The sequence below is a fragment of the Melospiza georgiana genome, chromosome 1, assembly GCF_028018845.1.
Source record: "Melospiza georgiana isolate bMelGeo1 chromosome 1, bMelGeo1.pri, whole genome shotgun sequence".
In the NCBI taxonomy this organism is placed as follows: domain Eukaryota; kingdom Metazoa; phylum Chordata; class Aves; order Passeriformes; family Passerellidae; genus Melospiza; species Melospiza georgiana.
Genome location: NC_080430.1, coordinates 132,938,214 through 132,961,289, shown reverse-complemented (window position 1 = coordinate 132,961,289; position 23,076 = coordinate 132,938,214). Strand labels below are relative to the sequence as shown.

Here is a 23,076-nt window from a genome sequence, read left to right as displayed (position 1 = left end):
GAAGCCTCAGTGAATAGGAAAGCTCTTAACAGGATAGCTTCCTTTTTCCTCTTTTCCTTGAGCTGCCCAAAAGATCACTTGGAAAGACGTTTTTCTTAACTTCTACTACTCACCTCTGACTCTTTAAGATGTTACACTTGAGAGTAAAGGGGGTCAGTGATTTCAGATGGTTTAGGCCAACTGTGGTGTGGCTGCTTTGCACTTCCCTCAAAGGTCAGTCTATTTTTAAGCACCTTATGCCAACAAAGCCCTTTTGTATAAAACAAGTAATTTTTGAGAGGCTTTTTTCTTAAGCAAAACCTGTGGTCAAATAAGCAGATAAGAGATAAGAGTAATTCCACAGAATTCTATCTTTAGTAGAAATTTGACCAGCTATGCTTTTAAAGTACTACTTTCACTAGGTAATTAAGTCTTCTAATATAATTCTAAGAGATAATGAAATAGTTCTAATTTCATTAGAAAGTTATACTCTAATAATTCCATAAAGAGAAGTGTGAAACTTCGTGCCCTATTTTTCTCTTGGAAGAAAATCATAAAGTTCCTAAAAACACATCAAATTATGTATGGTTCAATCATTAGATTTTACTACAGGAGAAAAATGAAACCTCAAATTCTTAATATATTTTCCATGCAGACTTTAGACGAATATTGGCAATGAAAGTATTTTTGCAGAATTTTGTTTTGCCACATCAGGCTGTCAAGTTCTGAGGGATCACTGTATCCATCCTACAGATGTAAGGGACTTAAGCAAGCAAGGGAATGTTAGCAACAGAGTGATGAGCAAAGCTAAAAGCTTCTAATCCAGTATTTTACTATTTGGTCATACCAATTCAAAACTGCAGATGTGGTTTGCTTCTTTTTCTTTTTGGTAAATTGAGTGTTGTAGCTGGCAGACAAGCATGCACAACAAAAGGAAAAAAGCAAACCTTGAGGCCATCATGCAAGATTCTGTACTTTATGCAGAAGGTTACACAACAGGCTCAGAATTTCATGCTTTATACCAGTATCTGTCTCAAATTCACACCACCATTGAACTGCAGAAGACTAAACTCCAGGTTTTCAGCCAGTAAGGGCCAGTATTTTCTGGATACAAACCACTAAAAACTACAGCATGCTTTAGGTGATGATAAAACCCCTGAGAAGTTAACTATGTTAAGTGCTATGTTGTTTAAAGTACATCAGAATACCACTTTTACTCTTTAAAAGAATAAAAAGTCTCAAAAAGCTGAAGTGAGACAGTCATCATGGTTTACATGAAAATAGTTTTTAAGGTTTAACAATGTATATGGTATAAAAAGTTAGTGAAACATTTCCTATTTTGTGATGAAGGAATCATCTCTATTTTCCACTTTTACAATATATCCCTGCTTGGGTACACAGAATATTACATTCTGTCTCACAATACCACTGTAACATCAATACTGGTTCAGTATGGTTGTCCACAGTGACAACTGATGAATGAATACTAAATCCTCTTTAACTTAAGAGAGCAACTAGCACCAACAGCCTTGAACATTTCTTACCTCATTCTACTACAGCAGAAAACAGCTGTATGATGAAAAGAGCAAGAATCAAAAGCTGGAATGAAGACTGCATACCACTAAGCTAATGTGTAATGTATATGCTCACAGGAAAGATCCGAACATTAGCTTGTTAACATTTAGAAAGAACTCTTCCAAGATTTTTATAGTTTGACATGTTTATTTTAGTTGGATAATCAGACTCAATGAACAAGCTGAAACAGTATTCCTCAGCCCCACAACTGCCTCCCTATGGACTTCTACAACCTAATGTTTAAAATATCAGAAATATCTGGATATTTGCATGAAGTGGTTCAATAGTTATTTCTTGTTCCATGCTTCCCTTTCTTGTCTTTCACGGATTACTTCTTTTAGGTATGGTTCAAGATAACGGTGATCCTGAAAAAGAAGAGATATATAGAAGAAATACATTTAAACTTAAAGCAAGGTACAGAAACACCTCAAGTCATTCCTACAGATTATTTCTTTCTCATTCATTCCCAGGTTTGCCTGAACACCCACCTATCAAGGAAAACAAACAAACAACCTGCCTTACTTGCTCTGAAAAGGTAAACTTTGTATCTGCCAAGACTGTGATGACAAGTTCTCAACTGCAGCAACCACTAATTCCTAATGCCTCATCAACATTAGCAGGCAAAGTGATGCTTCCAGCTGTGCCTTTAGAAACAGTGTTCCTTTTGGCAGATACTCAAATGTACTAGATCCACTTTAATTAGTTCAAAGTCCAACAATAATACTCCAGATAATCTCTTTTTGAGCTTAACTTCTAAATAGCACTGCAAACTTGTATTTGATAGAACACCCTGAGCATATTTATCACTTACAAACCAAACTGCTGCTTGAGGAAATATGTCACCAATTATTCAAAGCAGCAGCTACCTAAATATGACCTGTAAGACCAAAAGAAACAGCCTCTGCTTATTCAGAGATGCATTAATACCTTTATACTCTCCTATAGTCAAAAGTTTGATGATAAAATTCCTCTCTGCCAGGTAATCTGGAGAAAGCTGAGGTGGACAGTGATGCAAAGTCTGTCAACCAATTCATTACCAAAAAATAAAATTTAGTTACATCTGATAAGGAAAGTGCAGTTTGTTTTTTTAAAGTACAAGGTGACACTTATTTTAATGCATGATTTCCCTTCAAATTATTGTTCTTTGGCACCTTCATGAACAAAAGCTTTGGCCCAAGATTTTCTGCAAGATTAAGAAATTAATCAGAAAAGCAGGAGACCTTCTTTAAGAATTCCAAAGCTATTTACATTGTATCTGTTTATCCGACAGCTTAGAAGAAATATTTTGTCTGAACACAAACAATGTGCTGTGCTTCTGAGGTGCAGCTTAAGCTTCTGTCTTCTTGAGAAAAATTTAGTAATTCAAACAGAAAACCAGATTTTTAAACTGCAATCAAAAGTGTTTTCCAGAGGTATTCCATGAGCTACTGACTCATTCACTACAGAGAACACGTAAACACGTGTCTCCCCAGAGAATGAAAATCCCCATCACCAGTCCCAGCAGTGCCATTCGAGAGCTGCACCTTGGGAACACTGCACGCACATACCTCTTCATACTTCACCCACTGGTCTTTGGGAAGGATCTGATGTTTCAAGCTTAGGTCCAGCGCTCGCTTTATGCGGAACATTCTCTCGTTGTACAGCTGCTCTGGAAGTCTCTTCAGTGCTTCCTTCACATCATCATCTTCATACAATGTATCATCCCGCATTAACCCTGCGCCAAGGAGAATGTACAGTGCCACTGAATCAACGCTCCTCAGTAAGATTTAGGAGTGACACATGTACCCTGGGCAAAACACTTCCAGCACAAAATTATTAAGAAAAGTCAAACTAATCCAGGAGAGGCACTGATTACTCAGAGAGAACGCGCAATCCTAACACAGACTCCATTTACTTTTTTCACTCCTTTTCTTAAAGAGGAATAAGGAAAATGGGTATTTGATTCAATGTGTTTCATGAGAATATACATAGACAGAAAAAACGTCTCTGGATCTAAGGAGAGAATGTCTGTGCATCTAATTTTGTATCTCTGTTAAAGATGACTGTCCAGGTAAAGGGTTTTTGAGAGCTCTGAATCCATTGGAGTCAGTCAGCCACAGATGGGACTCCTTCAGTGCTGAAGAATTTTACTCTGAGCTTGTTCATGATGACCAGATCTCTGCTGACTATACGAAGCTATGGAAACCCAAAGCTCTATCTTGGTGTGTGAGCTCCAAATCAGAAGTTAAATCAGAGAGAAACACCCAGACTTCTCAAAACTGAGCACACTCGCACACCTTCTGTGAAAGAAAGGATTCTTGAAACTCAACCAACCTTTCTGTAAGGTTCAGTATTAGGAAAATAGGACAAAACATTACTTCTGTGGCATTCCAAGGTGATTACTACAACATACCTACTGACTTGTGGTTAAATGTTTTCATCTCATGTGACTGATTTGGCAGTAGTGTCTCAATAAAACAAAAATTTCTTTTGAGTCACATATTTTTAAATTCCATTTTGTAATTTAGTTCACAGGCACGGGGAGTACTGCTGCTAGTTTAATCACTATATTAAATTTGGTTTTTTACTCGCATTTCCAGAGAAGCAGCAGAAGTAAGAATTTCAGCAGACAGGCACTATAAAAGAGGAATTAAAGAGGAATTAAGCACTGCATCTCTGGAGGAAGGATCTAAGCTACTTGTTTACAGTTTTCTTGTAATTCTTCTCTAACTTCTCCAGGGCAGATATGTTAACTTCCTTTAAGAGATTTGTTTGTATTGTGGTGAGCAATAAATTGCAGCATCTGAATATTCAGATTCTTGTCATACAGGAACTGTTCTGCCATCTAAATGGTTGAAATAAACTTGGTAAGAACTCTGAATAAACTGAGGGCAATATCATTTAGGGACCCTCTTCTCCTTAAGGAAGCCCTGTTTTGACACCTATTCCACCCTGTGCAGGCCAGAGTGATGCCAGCTGAAGTTATGGTGACACAAAGGGCAGAACAACTACAACAATCCTTTCTGCACTTTGGATACTCTGCATAAGCACTGCAGATAGGCTGACTACTATCAGTGGGAACCTCTCCAGCTCCAAGGGCAGTCTGTGGGTTAGAAGACACTGCCCAGTGAAAGTGACTCAGCGGGGAAATGTAAATAATTGAGTTTTCAGGACTGCTTTGTGAAAACTTTTTCAACTGCCCCAGCTTGGCCTTAGCTGTTATAAGTTAATTCACTGAAACATGAGCAAACACAGAAATAATGGAAATAACAGAAATAACTGAAGTTATTGCCAACTTTTTTCACCACAGAAGTAGTAGCTAGTTTTGATCAAAAGGACTTATGCCAACCTGCATGTACATATGCCAGCTATGAACCATAACTAGTTTGAGAACTGTTACATTTGCAATTTTTAAAGCTCAATGAAACACTTACCATATTTGTTGAACCCAGCTGCATTATAGTACCACTTGCAAAGCCTCTCAAACAGGCGACCACCTCCTGCAACTGAACATGCAAATGAACATGAACATCAGTTGCACAGCAAGGTAAAATTCAACATTTACACAGTACTGTGCAGTACACAAATATCTGCTGGCCTCCACCACATGCAGCAATGTAACAATGCATCAAGTGTGATTTTGACCATACATGACTTGGCCTCCACTTCTCAGTATCCCATAACTGACACTGAACACATTACATACAAGAGTTTAACCCATTTCACTTAATCTGAACGTTAGGCTGCTTTAAGACTTGGAAAAATGCTACCAATTCCTCAGCAAAGACAGCAACAAAACTCTTAGACTCTGTAACACTTACATGAGCCAAACCCATAGTGTCTGCATAAAGCAAAACCATCAGGCTTTTCCAATAATTTATCTAGGTTCCCTGGCTGTCGCTATGTGACTTCAAGCTCAGCTATTATTATATTGTTAACCTTCTGCTCTCCTCTCCAGATACTTGAATGCTACTTCTTTTTCTAGGAGCTGCCAAAGTCAATCATGAAATCCACACTAAAACCTCAAAAAAATCCCAACCAAACAAAAAAAATTAACCAGACAAAAAAAACCCCAGACCTCCATACCACATATAGCACGTTCCTGTAGTTTGCGACGGCAGAGGTGCTTTTACACATAATCAAATACCTCAACAAGGGGTCTAGAAGGCCACGAACGGCACGACACGGGCAACACAGTGCGGGCGAGCTGTTTCACGTGACTTTTAAGTCATCTGTCTTACCAGGCTATCCCCAAAACACCCCAAAAGAGCTCATTAGAGCACTGCCTCAGCAGGTTGCTTAGTTATCCCTTCGTCCTTCAGGGCCAGACAAGCAATAACCTTAGCCCGACTGCGCGCCGAGTGGGAACCCGCGCAGGACAGCAAAGCCCGAGGCCCCGCAGGAGCAGCCCAAGGCTTCCCCCAGTGCTCCCGAGCGCTCTCTGCGCCCACACAGCTCAGCTGTGGGGGCCAGGCTCCCCCCCCTGCCGCGGGAAGGCCGCCGAGGAGACTCGCCCGGCGGCTCTGGACCGGCACTCCCCGTCCCTGTCAAGGGCACACGGTGCACACCGGCTCCCCCTCTCCCGGTCACGGCCCGCCTCGCTGCCCAGCGCGGGCCGAGGTGAGCCCAGCACCGCAGGCGGGAGGCAGCAGGGACAGACCCAGCCCCGCCGCCCGCTCAGCGCCCCTGCTGCCCCCCAGCGCCCCCGCCGCCTCACCAGGCGCCCTCGCCGCCATCTTGACCTCGGCGCCGCGCGGCCTCCTGGGTACGCGCGGGGGGGCGGGCCCGCCAATGCCGGCTCGGCGGCGGCGCCTGCGCTCTGGCCGCGGGGCAGGAATAAGTGACAGAGGAAAACAATATAAAAATAAAAATTCGCTTTGTAAAGCACGATAAGCAAAGCAACAATGGGTCACTCCAAGGAGTTGAAAGCTAGCTCTGCTCAGGTATCGCAGCCGCCAGGTGAGCGGGTGGCACAGAGCGCTGCATCTGCCCAGGCCTTCCTGGAGGAAGGGACCACTGCCGTCTGAAAGAGACAAAATGCAGACGTGGGTGGAAGAAATAGGTAAAAGGTAACGTAGTGGGTAATTTCAGCCAGAAGAGTTTCTGATTTGTTTTATTTTTAATCGTAAAGCCACAAAGTTTTTGTCACGATCCTCAAAAAATTCTTCGATCCCCTCTCCCCTTCCATTTTAGTATTCTCTTTAAAAGTTTTGTGCACATTCTTCATCGTGGTTCGGGGAAGCTGTTTCGGCGGAGGCTTGTGAATTCAACAATTCAAAGAACCTGGTTTCGCTCTGGCAGCAATCATTCCTACATTTAAAATTATTAAAGGAATTTAAAGCTCAACGTTTGAGACATTCAAAATATACAGACTCTGTAATACAATTTCTGTTCAATGGTTTGTCTCATAGTAATAAGGCTAGTGGAGAAAATCTGCAAAAGTTAACTCCAACATTATGAACCCACATATTTTCTATTAACATTTTTACTGTAAGCATTATTTTTTAAAATATTATTTGAAGATTACAGTTTGTTATTAGCATTTAATACAGTCAAAAATCCAAGTACGCATATTGGACTTTGGATACTTTTACTTAACAGGAGGAAATGGAGGGAAGTGCTTAGTCAGCACATTTCAGCCACCATGAAATGTGTTATGCATCTCCACCAAGAACAGTCTATTCAATAGAGTATTTCAAGCAATCTTTCCAGGCCAATGGAACAGAAAACATGAGAAAGAAGACAAAAGAGAGAATCTCAGATATATATTGCAGACAATGAATGTGGCTTTTCAATGTGTTTCAAGCACTTGTTTTTCTAATTCTTAATTTGGATGAATAAGAATTTATCCAAAGTCATACTCCAGAGATCATAACTATTCTCATTCTTTAAATCTCTTTAATCTTACTTTATTTGCTACCTACTAGCAGAATTTAGCCTTTTGGGTTTTATTCTGCTGTGTGCATAAAAATTGCTATTTTTAGCTTCAACGGTGAGGTTTTAAAACATTGTGGCATTTTCATTAAATAAATCCCAATTAAAACATCTGGATTTCAGATTTCCTGAGCTATTTTTAATGAAGGAATTCAAACTTCTAAACAATATCAAACAGTTCTGCATGTGGATTTAGGCAGCTTTTTTGTTTTGTCTGGAAATTTGTTTCACAAATACACTGTGAAGCATTTGATAATTCCATATTAACGTGCTTTGTTTAATGATAAGTTTAAGTATTTTCAATACTCCCATGATGCCCAATGTCAGAATTTACTCCAGCTGTTACAACTGACCAACTCCTATCACCTTAATATATACTATAGCCTCTTTTCACATGGTTACTTGTGTATTAAAGCCACATGGATCTCCTTGGTGTGGGGGGGAGAAAAAAACAGAACACAGGGAAAAGAAAAGTAACTAAAATAAAGTTCTTCTAGATTTCAGGGATAGTAACATCTTTATTTTTTTTTCTTTTTATAATTTTCCTAAATTCCATTTGCTGTGGGTTTTTTTGACATTTCTAACCAGCTTCTAGGATACCAATTTCAGCAGCCAGCTTTGGCAAGAAACACCTTTGTAACCTATTGATAAAATGCCTTTCTGTATGAGGAGCTTCACATATTAATGGTGTGATTCTTTCTACCATACAAGGAAAAGAATAACATTATTATTATTAGCTCAAGCAAGTAAACACATTACTTCACTATCACAGTATCTTGCTATTCTAACTTTTGGGGAAGAGAGTGAAAGGAGAAGATAACAGAGGGCAAGACTGGAAAACTGGCTCGTGACTTATTCCCTATCTCCCCAAATTCTGCCATTATCAAAAGAAAAAAAGAGGAATTTGAATTTACCTTTCTGTTAATGTGCTGCATCATCCACTCTGAATTAAGTTAGTGATTAATTACAAGGCTTGCATTAGTAGCAATCAACATATTGGCTCAATCCTTCTGAAATACATTTTTAGGCTACTATAAGTATTACTGTAATCCTTTAAATCCTACACGCTTCATAAACAATGAATTCTTAAACCAGTAATTAAAAAGTTAAGAGACCTTAAAGGGAAGTAGTTTTATAAAGTATGTTTATTTTGCAACTTAATTCTATAACTTTTTACATGTGTTACTAATCAAAGTGTTTTTAAGAAATTTTCAAAGTCCTGCATAGAGGCTTTGGCAATCTCTGTACAAAACACCTCATCGGGCAGGGATACCAGCTGATCCAGGGAGATGTAGCTGGGCTGGGCTGGGTCATACTGGGCTCTTCCCAAGAAGGCAAGAAACATATGCCTCTCTCTGATTCGTAATAGCTTTGAGTTGAAAACCTAAGAAAGAAAAAAGGGAACCATTTTTTAGGTTGTCTAAATTTCAGACCCCCAGGCATAAAAAATTAGAGCTTTTTTTTAGCTAAACTGAAGCTCTAGGAAGCAATATATGCTTATTTTCCTTTAGTTTACGTCAAACACCAGGTAGGTTACATTTATATATAAATTATCTAAACTCTAAATAAATACTCCAATACAATATGCTGACATACACAACAAAAACCAGGGAGTGATACAAAAAACCTAATGTGCTTGAGAGTTGTTTCTATATAACAACTCTATTACTTTGTAATTACTGTGTAATCACAGCCAAGACAGTGGAGGCATTCAGTAACAGGGAGCACTCTCCCTCTAGCATCAGACAGATTCAAATAACCACTGTTACAAGGAAAAAATGAAGAGGTGACCACAGGGCATAATGCAAATAAAAACTGGCACGGTGGCAAGGGCAGAGGTGAGTGGATGTGACTCCTGTCATGATAATGTGGGCAAAAGGCACAGTGTGGTGGTTCAAAGCAACCATTTGTGTTCTGCTGCACAGCAATGCCTACCTTTGAAGATACCTGCCACAAAAAATAATCGAGACAGACAAAGGTGAGAGCAATGGTAGGGGAAACACAAAAGAAATCAGCAGAACATTTGAAAAGAGAAGGAAGTGGGGAGGATGAGATGCACAGTTAAGTCATAAAAGCAAAGATCGAAGTTCATTCCTGAGCAGTACAACTGAACAGAGAGAGATGCTATAGAGGCAATATTGATGAACATATGAATGCCACTGGAAGAAGAGATTTTACTAAAAAAGACTCCATTGATGGAAGAAGAGTTCCATGAGGATGCAAACTAATTTGAACAAGGAAGGAAAAACAAAACTACTGTTCCTCCTCTGCCTTCTTGAATTTTAAGAGGCAGTCAAAATAGAGAAGAAATTAAAAAAAAAAAACACTTAATCAGCATTTGTAGCTGACAGAATGGTTACCACAGCAACTGTAACATCAGATAGAATTTGAAAAAAAAAAATCTTCTATACTTCCTATTTTTAACGTTACTGTCAATCAGGATAAAAGTGAGTATTGATGGAGATAAATATGTATTTGTGAAGGCACAAGTTAAGGCCCAACCATATGCAGACTGATGTGCACTACCTGTATCCTGGAATTCAGTTTTCAAGGGTGAAAGGGAACAACAAGAAAGAGAGGGAGAGACTGTGCCAAGAATATGGAATAGAGGAAACACTCACCTTACCAAACAAAAGGAAGAAAAATAATAGGTGAACCACCATAAAGCCAACAATAAGACAACTGAGAAGAAGTGAGCAAAACTTGTGGTCATTTACAGATCAAGGAGGGCAAAGTGACGAAGTTGAGCATAAAAGCAAGCATCCTTGTTAAGTAAAGATAGATTAAATAGCAAGATAATAAAAATACTGAGGAATAGTTTTATTCCCCCGTGCAATTTTGGCTTTCTAGCCACTTAGGTTCTCTACTAGACTTGCTTTAGAAAGAAAATTACTGCAGTTCAGAAGCTGAAATTTCTGCTTTCATTTTTACCTTGTAAGAAGATAGTGCAACAGCATGTAGGCATTGAATGAAGTGACTAACACTTTTAGCTTTCAATTTGTGAGGAAATAGCAGTAATGAGGAGGTAGGAAAAAATCCAAAATAGTAATCAAGAAACAAATCTATTTTCAATCCCGTGGTATTTTAGCAATTGCCGCAGCAATAAGAAGACCAAGGATAATCTAATTGTCTATTGGACAGAACTTCTCTTACCTTTACACTGTATTTTCAGATCCTACAATTTCTAAAGGTTATTTTTTAAGTAGACAAACTTGAAAGAAATATTTATATTTATATTTATATTTATATATATAATGTTACCTAATGAACAGATCTTCTTCATAATCTGTCTTCTCTTATGTCTCTTAGGTAAGATTTCAGGAGAAGCAAATCCCTAAGCAGGCAGTAATCTCTCTTGCATGAACACAGAAAAGATGAGCATGACTACCTCTGTTAAAAACCTTAAATATCACAAGACTGTGGGTAGTGATGTCACACGTGCTAATGGAAAATAAGCAGCAGTTCCATCGGAAATCTTCAATAGTTTCTGGATTGCTAATAAAAGTTTTCCCAATTAGAGTAAAAGCCACAGGCTAGCTGGAGAATTCACTTATGTTCTGCACAGAGCAAGGCTCCACCTTCAGCACATCAGTGAAGTGTCTGTGACAGGAGCACCTACAATTTATTCCCAGATCAACAGCTCACCTGAGGAAAGCGAGTAAGCATGTGGTGGGGAATGCCCATTATGTTGTGTAAGTAGTCAAATGTCTGTTTGAGTCTCTTTTTACTTGCAGTTAAAATCTTGGGCGTTTTACACACTATCTGTTGAATTTCATTACGTTGAAAACCAAGTTCAATTTGACAAACCTGAAAAAGAGCACAATTTTATCTTTGCAAGTCAGTTTATTTTACAAACAGCAAACTCAGCTTATTTTAATGTGCCACTGAAATAAAGTAATGCAAAATTCTTCTATTCTTTTTTACACAGCAACAAGAATGAAAACCACAAAAATATCTGCCACTTCAGTTCTTCTCAAGTCAGACAATACAAATTATTTATTGTTCTAGATTAAAGTGTCATTTGTTTATAAAATATCCCCAAAATAAGGATAACCTCTGTGAATATTATGTATTTTTCAGTTTGTCTGAGACACGAACAAAAAAGCCACATCTCTATATGTATGGCAGTTAAAAGCATAAAGATTTTCCCCAAAGAGTCCTGTATCATTTTCAATACCAAGCTGTCAAGAGACTTTCTTTCTGTGGAGCTGTTGAGCTTTGTAAAACACAGCAATCGAATAGGTAGTGCTACTTTTGCTAATGTATCCAAGGTACATTTTTTAAAATAGAGAGTATAATTTCTATAGTTTTCAACTTAAGTCTGCTGAACTTAAAAGAGATGTGTAGAATACATAGGGTATTTGATTTATTCTACAGTTCAATAAAGTCTAAAGTAAGATGTCTTTTTCAGAAACTGACTTGACTTCAATTATGATTTCCCAAAAGGAAAACAAAACACATTTTTTCAATCAAATCATGAGCACTCCTCCCAAAGTGCAGAATGGCAAGCAATTCATTGAGTTGTTGAGAAAGAATTCAGCATACAAGAGTGTCTGTTAACTCAGTCATTTCTTCTATCCTCCAGTGACACTTACAAGCAGCTTGTTTTCAGTCATGAAGTGGGTGTGCTTGCCAGCTAACATAACCAGACTTTCATATCAAACTAAGGTACTTCAATTGGCAAGAAGGTGGTGTTTTTGTTTGCCCAGTTTGATGTGCCAAGAGTGTGGCTTTTTTCCAGAACTGCTTGTCAAATATGAATGGAAGGGCTTAGAATCCAGGTTTTGAATTTACCTTAGGACTTCCAAATCCTTACAGGGAACTTTTTCTAGAGGCAACTATAATCAGGTCTTTCAACTCCTCATTTTAGCTTTTCTGCTTTATAAATTTTTGTGCACCACACAAAATACCAATCAACTGAGACAGCGTTCAAGTACGGAAATAGGTGCTTGCACATGAGTGGTACCTTCCACGGACCTGAGCTGGCAGGGGTAACTTCCTGCATCAAGATACACAACCAGAGTTAAGACCCTGTGTTAAATCAGTGCAGAGATAAAGCTGGGCTCACTATAGAGGTAACTGTGGCAAGAATCTTGAGCTTTTATTTTCTACTCTGTGACATGGAACAGCTCCCTCGACATGATCAGTGAGCTCAAGTGTAAGTTGCTTTGACTGCACTCAGTCTGACAGCAAACATGTTTAATATTCAATAACTCTCTAGGCCACACACGCTAATATCCTTATTGCGTAAGCCTCGGCAATAGTCAACAAAGTATGTATTATTCCCACAATAGGAGTGGTAATGAAAGCTTTGACAGGTTTTACCCTGTCAATGAATCTCTAATTGTGCTTGATTAAACCCTCAGAGGATGGACTAAGCAATCCTTCAGCACATTTAGTCCATGACTGGTATCTTACGACAACCAAGATCAGCTACTGTACTTGTTTCTAAATAACAGTCCATGCAGAATGAGGGATGCAACCTGATCACTTCTGAACTGTTGGTATGAGATTTCACTTTCCAAGTACTGTCCTCCCACCACCAGTTTAGGACATACAGGTTTGAACACAGATTCTGAATCCAACCTCCTGAAAAGCTTGAGCTTTTAAGAATTAGTAGATTCCAACAGTGGGGACCTAAAAATCGCTTCCCTTCTTTCCCTTTCTCACACATTTTAAAAATAGAGGTGCTATGCTGTATTTCTTGGTGGATAAACAAGATAGTCACATAGAACTAAAGACCTCAAAAACACATTCATTATAATAATGGCTCCCCAGCCTGTGGAAACAATGTGTGTTTAAAAGAAAGCACTATTAATTAGAACAGTCTGCTACTTTCCAGTCTCCTCCCTTACCACACACACATTTCAGATTGCAAGACTTCTAGTGTTTAATAGTTTCAGAACAGTGAGTCTGTCTGAAAATTATACATTTTGATTTATAGTTATTTGTTATAGAATAATGGAATTTCACAAATTGTTACACTACATCATGCTGTTTGGCCTCGATGGCTTTATAGCACAGTAATTAAAGCAATACACTTACATTTTCAAAAGGGAAAGGAATCCCCATGGGATTGAAGTTATTTACCCAACAGTTGTTAATAATGACCATCTGCTATCAGCCAATAGGTGTCAAATGCACATTTTGGCAGGCTAGTTACCTGCCAGGAGAAAAATAATCAACTGCACATTTCTTGCTCCTAAATACTCACGGACAATCCAAGTTAGCAAAAACCATAATAATTAAGGGAAGGGAAAAAAAGACTTGAGTATTTTTCTACTCATTAAAAGTGGGTAACCATTTATGTCATCATATAGCAACTTTTGGCAGGAAGGCAATGCATCAGAGTAGAAAAGAGAATAAGGTAATGCTCCATGCATTGAATGAGCTTGCATGCTATAGAGGAAAATACATGGTTTAACAGTTACTTTATATCACCACCAAAATTATTTCATTAAATTCTTTCTGTACACAATCCCCTACAAGAATTTTATCTCCTCACAACTCTTCAACTATATACAATACACTTTTAATATCTATTCATAAGCTCACCTGAAGATTTTCTTTTACAGGCTCTATTTTGCCAGTCAGTAGCCTTGGAAGACGAATTACCAGATCCTTTGTCTACAATCAGAAAAATACATAAATTAATGAGTTTTATGGAAGGCTTTGAAAGAAAGATCCTATATAAACTTTTTTTTTCATTTCATTTTGTATTTCATTTTATCTCTACACCAAAGATGAATTTGCATGAAACAGCAGTATGTTAAGATGCAAAACATTACTCAAATATGTTCTTTAAGAAAACAAAAAATAATACAATGTAAAGCTGATAGGAAGAGGGAGTAAAAGCAGGCATCAAAAGGAGAAAGTAAGCTCAAGTACTCAATTTCTCACAGCCCTCAAGTTGTTTCTTCCTATCTTTTTAAAAAAAGTAAACAACACACCACCCAATGGAAGCTATAAAAGGGTTTTTTAGTGGCAGTGGAGCTAACTTCTGAATCTGGTTAGACCACAGTGTAACAGCACTACAAGAAATACTCCACATTCCCTGAAGTGTCTGATTACTTGCAGTCCACCCTGAGTACAAGGTGGTGGCTAAACCTTTTTCCGAGGAGATGTCTCACCTCAAATATGGAAAGGCCAGCAACAGAGCACTGTAGCAGCTATGACTGTTCAGCTAACAGACGAACCCAAGATTCCACTTGGAATTTGGTATTCATTGCAATCCCCACCTACTGCAGGACACAACTAACACTGCCCACTTACTCCAGGCAAGTCCAGCTACTACCTGCCCTGAAGATCCAAAGCAAGGTGCTGAATACCTGCCAAGCACATAATGTGGTGTGCACCCATGAGCAAACACAGAGGTCACTCTTGGTGAGCTGAGCGTATGATTTGGCATTTATCTTGATAAGATACTCACAAATTAGACTATTTTTATAATTTTTAAGTATGTTGAAGTATCTTGAAGAGATGAAGAGCATCAAATAATTTTCCAGAAGTTAAAAGAGCTGCTTGCTTTTTCAGTAATTAATTCAGTCCTCTGACCCACCTCAAATAACAGAACTGGACATACACATCCTTATTTGATAATAAACTGTAACAGGTCATCTTCGGAAGCTGTACTTCAGGTCCTCTGAATGTCAGGTGTCCATATCACTTCCACAGACAGTTAAAACCATGTTACCCTCCTATAACCCTCTAGTGACATTGCTGGTGTTAACACAATGTTTGTTGATAATCTCCAAACACTTCGGAGTATTCATATTGCAAGACCTTACAAGTGTCAATAAAAAATACCTGAACACTTCAGTCTTTACCTTTTTTACACTGAGACCAAGTTCATTTTTGAAGAAACCCAGTCTGTTATCCAATCTTTCCACTGAAAACAACAGCAAATATGGAGCTCTTGAGACCATCTGAGCAATTTCTGACTTACCAAATTTTTTTGATTTTAGGTAAGCCACTCTAGAAAGAGAACAAAACCAAAATAAAATCCAGTGATGAAAATTATATTGCCTCCATTTATTCAGTGATCACTTAAATTCCTCAATGATATCTTATAAATGGACAGATGTTCTAGCATTAACATGCAACCTTGCCAAAAATAATTAAGGTGAAATCTGGAGTTATCGTAAAAGCAAAATACCCTCCCTTCCAATTAATTAGAAGTAAAATAAACCTCAGAGCAGAATGTCAATACTGAAGACAGATTTTAATTCCTTCCAGCTGTACTTAAGCAGATAACAATGTTAACCTACAGTTAACTACTAGTCTGTCTCCTAGACTGCAAACACATTAATAGGGTATGGACAAGAAGATATATACAGCCTTTTGCTATTTTAATGAATTCCATTTCTACTGCTGAAGGAACGGAGTCTATACCTCATACACGCCTGTTTTGCCAATAGCATTGGAGTAGAAATATCATACAAGGATGCTGTGTGTAGAGATATTGTTGAAAAAGATATTTCTACATCAGCTGAAGTTGTGTTTGCCCTATTTTCAGTCACTGGTCTAACAAGCGAGCAACAAACATCTGGTTGTCAGAAAGCAAGAGGAGTTGACTAAGGTTTTGATATTTAACAGAGCTTGCTTTCCTTCCTTCTTTCCAAGTCAAAACTTTTTCCAAACTTTGATTTCAGTGAAAGTGAAATCCTATTTCAAGTCCCACTTGCAGTAGATGATTACCACAGCTCCCAGAAGAAAATGCTTGAAGAGGACAAATACAGCACACCAAGTAAAGAGACACAATTAATCCACATACGACCATGTACTAAACAACTAAATTACAATTTGGAGAGGCTTCTTCTGGTTATAGATGAAAGTAGTTGCAATATGAGAAGTATTTGCAGTCAGATCAACTTAGAGCATACAAGAATTGCCTTATCTGGTAGTAATTAAGATAATAAATGGGTTGCAGAATATTCTGCAGAAGTAGATATTCAGTAAAAAATGGGCTTTTTGGTAAACTATGTCTTGTGGAGAGGAAAAAAAATAAAATTGCCTTCCAGTCACTCAACTTCCCTCTTTCCACAAATCCTCAGAAATTATCACAAGCCAAAAACTCCCAGGTGGAAGATATAAAAACAAGCTCTAGAGGACCAATTCCTAACTGAGCAGGCACCCCAACACAGAAGGTAGCACCCTAGGCTCCAGACAATGACAATGGAATTGGCACAGCTTCCAAGCATCCCAGAAACAGCTAAATGAGCAGAATAAAAATCAAATCTTTTGGCTGTCCCGACTCCACTTCTTTTCTGTTAACAAGTCATTAAGATTCACACTTGGAGTGTTTCTTCCTGGAAAGGCAAGAAACTTAAAAGAGGAATGGCAAGATTGTAGTAACTTGACTGTAGAAACTAAAATATTAAAGGAACACAACTATCCAACCTGGCCAAAGCCTGAGATACATCTGTGAGTGCTGGCACCAAGGTCAGCCCTCGTTCCACTACAGGGCTCAGCAGTTCTCTGTAGCATGTTAACAGTTTTAAGTCATCATTAACACCAGCATAAAACAAAGCATCTGGTGCAGCTGCAGTACAGACACTGATTTGCAACTGTCAAAATTGCTAGGAATTATGGAATGTTTTGACTTTTACAGTGTTTATCTGAAGTCAAATGCCAAACCTATTGAAATTTTGTTTTGTTTCCTGGCAACATGGGATCCATAGCAATAAAACATTCCAGAGTGATGTAACCAATACCACGTCCATCTGCACCGAACTGTTTATGCAAAGGTGATACTCAGCTTTCAAAAGACAGCTATTTGAGACACACTCACTTCACAGCCTTTACAGCACGCACACTTACTTTAAAGCTTGCAGGAAAGCATTCACCAGTGTCAAACTTACAGAAGAATCATACTGCAGAAAATTAAGAAGAAATTGGATTGCTCTGTTTAGCCCCTTCTTTACTAATCAGCCAGTGCCACAGGAGTGTCACTGAAAAGAAAATCTGACTTAATGGAAGAGTTAGGATATTTATCACAAAAAAACCCCCAAGCCTCTCTTCAGAAGAGCAGTCTGGTCTGATACCTAAACTCAAAACTACTTCTGGAAAAATGACGTTGGGTATTTTTTTGGATATTATTTCTGAAAGGCCACTTATTAAACACAAGATTAAAAGAACAGAGGAGAAAGAAGTTAGGTCTATGTTATACAAGAGTCTACTCTTGTGCCTGTTTCTAAATATTGGTACTTTCAGATAGAAATGCTACTACATGCAAGAGTCAAGATGACAGACTTTTTCTCTGGAGTACTGGGAAGTTTTGAGTTCATTAAACATGCACATACATACATGAGTTGTTCTGGGAAAAAAACTATCGAATTAAGAATAATATTACAAATTAAAGTCCATTTTAAGGACTGAAGAACAGTTTAGGGCCATAGAAGTGTGAACAAACACACACACACAAATTAGTTCACTGTAGTGTTGTGCTGAGTTTCAGCTGGACAACAGGAAAAAAAGTCACCAAAACCTCCTGTTGCTATTATATGTCAAAACAGAAGAAATCTGATCTGCTTCTTTGATTGCAGAATTCATGAGGTTTCAAATTGTGGCTGAAGAGTTTAATATTGTTCAACAAATTTATGTAAAGCCTCAGGGATGTCATTTTGGAAAGGAAGCTGACACAAGTAAAGAAAGTGGCCTACGAGGGCAAGCTGCTTCCTCTGTGGCAGAGAGACAGAGATGGGCATTAAAATTTGTTAATAGGCAGTTTTCAGGTGGGTGATGGTGTTGACTTATGATACCATCACACATTAGTGCCAACAGATGGGGAGGCACAAGAATATACAGCCAGGGTAAGAAAGGAGTAAGAAAGAAGGCAGCAGGCAGCACAGGTTCCTTCAGACAAGGTTAAACCACCTGGGAAACCAGATCTTCAAGCCAAGGGGCTTAACACCCTGCTACTACTTGAAAGGCTTACCTGGTTTCTAAAGCTTCCAGATCTTCACCAAGAATGTATGGATTTTTGGTCAGGAATGGTCCTAGTTGATTGTCTTCTACACCCACATCCTTAAGAAACAGAAGTATTTTTTTTACATCTTTTTCAAAGTCCAAGGTCAGTAAGAGCTGACCTGCCTTTTGACGTTTCTCCACTTGGGATAAGTCAACTCCTACAATAAACAAAATTAGAAGTTGTTTTAATTAAACACAGACCCTGCTTTCTCTAAGTGTTTCCCAAAGGCATGCTGGAATTTATAGGACTACTCAATTTTTTGCACTGATTTTGCATACTTTAATTACTCAACACAGGAAAGCTATACCTTGTATATTGTGGAAAGACTCCAGATAAAATAAGCAGTCATTTTAGAAGCTTTTGCTAAGTTTATTTTTTGAAGAAAGACCTTTGCAGTAAAACCTGCATGTGCCACATTTAGAGACCTGCTCTTGTTGCACAGAAGTATGTGCACATGAAATTTCCAAATCTGTTATAAAAGGGGAGATGACAATTTTGCAGTGAAGGGCCTTTGTACACTGACTCACACATGACAATTTCTTACTATATGGGGACAGATTCCTCCTCTCAAGTATTAATTTCTCCAACCTCTTTCCAGTCTTCCTTGCACGTTTGGGGAACAAGGTGGTGAGAAAGCTTGAACTTGGGCATCTCTGTAGTCCAAGTTTTTTTGACACTTCCCTCTTGCCTCTCCAGTGTACTGTGCCTCACACCTAATGTTATGCATAGCAACCATTCTTTTTCTTTCCTCCCAAGGATGAAGAGCTGCAGCTTGTTTTGCAGCAAATCAAAGCATTTTTAACCAGCCCAAAAGAAGAAAGACCAATTAAATTAAATTGCACAGTGATTCCCACCTCCTGAAGCTGTGGGAGATGCCTCCTTCTAACAGAGCACTAAGGGACTAACACCAGCCAGCTTTGTTTCCCAGCAGTATGGCACTGCTAGTGACACAGTCCCCTCCTTTTGTCTGTTTACCCTGGATAACATTCTGCAGCTTTTCACCATTGGTCACTGTTCCCATTTTCAAGTTTGCAAGGTAATCAGTAAGAGCAAAGCACAAATGACAGGATCTGCAAAGCTCTGCATAGGCAGAGCACACAAACAAAATCACACATACCTAGGTGGACAAGTTTTGTAAGAGTTTCTGAGTGATCAACGTAATCACGGAGCGTGGAAGACTGAAGGGGGAGAAGTGGTTCTGCAATGATCTGTACAGCTTCTTCCTCAGAAATCACTTCCAGAGCAGATGAAGGTGGGATGTCATCCCAGTCTGAGAAACAAATATAGAAAACCCAAATGCATTTTGTGAAAGACAAAGCTGCTCCCACCAAATGCTATACAGATCTCTTAAAATCCTTTCCAAAATGCAGGAACACTGTGCCATGTGATAAACAGCCAGCCTATTATTTGAAAACATGTAAACATAAACTCTGCTCCCCGTTTTTGCCTCTGTTCCATCTCCTGGTCACTGCCCATCAACTTTTACTCATATGGCCAAATCTGAGAGTAGCACCCAGCAAGCCTGCCAGTCTGCTGCCTAGACACTGCAGACAAGAGATCAAATCACCCTCTGGAAAAGGATCCTCTTTCATGTCTTCACAAATGCATTCTAGCCTGATCACAGCCAGATAAAAGGCTACTGCCAAGACTATTTTTCATAACCTGACCAGCCCACTGCTTTGTGGCTCTCCTGAAAATGCAGCCTGGAATGCAGCTGTTTTAACTTTCAATGTATTTCACAGCCAACTCCAGCCAGGCTATTATGTCTTATCCATTACAGAAAGGCAGCTGACTGCCACTATCTCTAACAGCAAAAGGAATAACTTCCTACTCACTAAGGTTTCAAAGGGAACATTATTATGCTTGTTTTCCCCCAAGTGTTCCAAGTCACAGAACTCAAGGTCTTTAAAAAACAAATTCTCTAAACAGATCTATTTTTCCCTAGATATGACTTCACAGCAACAAGATTAAGATTGCTGTTTACAGGCTAGCTGCTAGCATCCACATCAATCATCAGTTTGATTACTGAGCAGATGCCCTGATTATAAATTCTTTGGGAAGGGGATTTTCAGTGCTCTACACTTCTGTATAATGGCTTCTGAGAGACCAGGGTAACACTCTTCCAAGTCAAGAAACCAAGGCACACTAGAACTCCACATGTAACTCCAAAGTAATTAGGATGTGCCTAATGCTCCAGGAAGAGTTGCACACACTAGCTTGATAGCTATTGAAGGTCCTGTCTTTTTCCCACAGCCTCAGAAACAAAAGCACAGTACAATGCTTTCAGCAACATTTACACATTGAACAGGAACTCTCTAGGAATATATAGGAATATCAGGTGGTGTTTTTTTTCAACTTGTTGAGGACCAAACCAATATACAATTAAATCCATTCCACATGCATACATGTCTTTATTGACACTTTAAGGTCCTTACACTTCCTATTGGGAATCATACTTCAAGTTACCAAAACCCCCAAAAATTATCAATTATGTTTACTCCATTATACAGACTGACAACTGGGCAAAATGCTACACACACATTCTCCAGTCAGTCTGCTGGCAGATATCAATCTGGCCAGTGGATAAACTACATCACAGGTGCAGCCACATACCAACTGGCTGATCCATCACTTTGGTGCAGCACTGTTTCAGAACCAGCTACACACACAGATCTCTGCTGCAGGTCTGAGCCACCCCAAATAATAAGCTCTGTATAATCCAGGCTGGCTGGGCTCAAAGCAGAATCTGAACACACAAAGCTGCTCAGTAATTCAGAGCAGATTTCCTCAGCATACCTAAAGTAATTTGAAAGGATGGAAGTATTATATTTTTTGTTTAGATATAAAAGTAGGGGTAAAAAGTGAGTAAATTTCCTCAGGGCAACAGCACCAAGGCGCCGCTGCATTTATCTCCTTTCATGTCCTTTCCTCAGAAGACAGTTGGGTGAGCATTTCTCATCAGAGCAGCGCTTGAGGAGGCTTCACACCACTGCCTCCTGTTGGTGCTTCCTAATCCCTCAAACCGTGGAGTGTAAGCTGCTTCAGGCGTGCGGTCTCCCAGCCTCACTCAAAATAAAAAAAAAAAAAACAAAACAAAAACCCCCACAAAAACAACACAACCGACCAAACAAAAAAACCACCAAAACAAAAAAACCTAAGCCAAAAAAAAAAAGAAACAAACCACAAAAAAACCAAACAAAAAAAAAAAAGCAAAAAAACCCCAAACCAAAAAAAAAAAAATTTAAAAAACACCAAAACTAAACGCCCAAAAACCAAAACCTTTTAGTTTGTACCACCACATCTGTGGGGGAAAGGCAAACAGATGCAGGTAGGGTTATGAAAACTTCAAAGAGCAGCTCCAGACCTACATTTCTACCCAAAACATTATACCTTTATCTCACTTTAAAGGTATTCTTTGCATGCCACGTCGACCATAACTATCTGAATTAACTACGGAGCTAATCAGAAGTGAAAGTCAGGAAATCCAGATACATATTTTAGGCGAACAGGGCAAAAAAGGAGAACCCAGTTGGGGTTGAACCACAGCATACTGCAAACATAATTTGAGGATTCGGGAGAAATTGTATCCCTTAAAGCCTCTTACCTTCGTCCAGTATTTTTGCATTCAGATCAGGTAATATTTCTGGTTTTGCTTGTTCCTGTTGCACTGAAGGCAGGTTACTTTCGGGAGCAGGGAAGGCTGCATCCTTGGCGCTGTCGGGCGGGGAGCAGCTCCCTGCGGACAGCCGCCTGTGCCCCCGCAATCCGCACAGAGCCGCCTCCTTTCCAGCGGGCAGCACAGCCCGACCGGCCAGCTCAGGGCCGGCCCGTGCGGGGCAGGCGGCAACCCCGAACCGCCGAGGAAGCTCAGCAGCAGCACGGGCCGTGCTCAGCAGGCAGCCCCAGCGGGCGGCGTGCCGAGCCCACACGGCCATTACCCACGGCAACACGGCATCCTACGGGCAGGAAAAAGCCGCGGGGTGACACGGGCGCCGCCCGCCTCACCGTATAGCCGGGAGCGTGAATCCCCCGGCGTTACAGCAACCCCTCGCTGCAAAGCGCTACCTACGGCCTTCAGGCTTCAAACGCGCCACAAACGGAGGAGCCGGGTCTGAGGCCGCCGCCCGCCGCCCCCTAGAACAGGCGTTCCCTCTGGAGCACGGGGAAGCCCAGCCAGGACCTAAGCCCAGCCAGGACCTAAACCCTCCCGGGGGCACGGGGCCCTCCGCGTAAAACCGCACAGGGCGGGGAGGCTGAGTCGGGCCGCGCCCGCCGTCCTCACCCCGCAGGGCTCCCCACGCCGGTAGCCGCTACGTGCAGCCTGCGGGAGAAGAGACAGTGCCGCCCGGCCCGGGAACAGCGGGACCCACCGGGGCCTCACCTGCGCGGCGCGGCGCGGCCCACGTGTGCGCCCAGCTCCCCGGCCCGGCCTGGGCGACACCACTCGGAAGGAAACAGGGGGGAGTAGGCAGCAGCGTCCTTCTCTCCGCGTGGTATAAAAGGGCGGTATGGCGCAGCCAACTCCCCTCCTGCGCTCCGTTTCTCTCTCCCTCCCTCGCCTCGTGGGCGCGGCCGGGCGAGCTCCGCCCCTCGGCGCGGCGGGCGCGGCGCTGCCCCGCTCGGCCCGCTCGGCTGCGCTC

At 40.3% G+C, this 23,076-nt stretch overlaps 2 protein-coding genes across 2 annotated transcripts; both read right to left on the bottom strand.

Annotated features, from left to right (window-relative positions):
- Positions 1-1,681: 1,681 nt before the first annotated feature.
- Positions 1,682-6,326, bottom strand: LOC131080906 (cytochrome b-c1 complex subunit 7). The gene is made up of 4 exons (XM_058019578.1): positions 6,251-6,326; positions 4,968-5,039; positions 3,102-3,268; positions 1,682-1,919 (listed from the first exon to the last, which is right to left on the bottom strand). Exons 1-4 carry the CDS (start codon positions 6,267-6,269, stop codon positions 1,842-1,844), a joined length of 336 nt encoding a protein of 111 aa, XP_057875561.1. The 5' UTR covers positions 6,270-6,326; the 3' UTR covers positions 1,682-1,841.
- A 289-nt stretch (positions 6,327-6,615) lies between these two features.
- On the bottom strand, positions 6,616-22,970 carry MTERF3 (mitochondrial transcription termination factor 3). Its single transcript, XM_058019563.1, has 7 exons — positions 22,041-22,970; positions 19,554-19,706; positions 18,404-18,593; positions 15,294-15,441; positions 14,023-14,094; positions 11,113-11,274; positions 6,616-8,851 (listed from the first exon to the last, which is right to left on the bottom strand). Exons 1-7 carry the CDS (start codon positions 22,369-22,371, stop codon positions 8,657-8,659), a joined length of 1,251 nt encoding a protein of 416 aa, XP_057875546.1. The 5' UTR covers positions 22,372-22,970; the 3' UTR covers positions 6,616-8,656.
- Between the last annotated feature and the right edge of the window lie 106 nt (positions 22,971-23,076).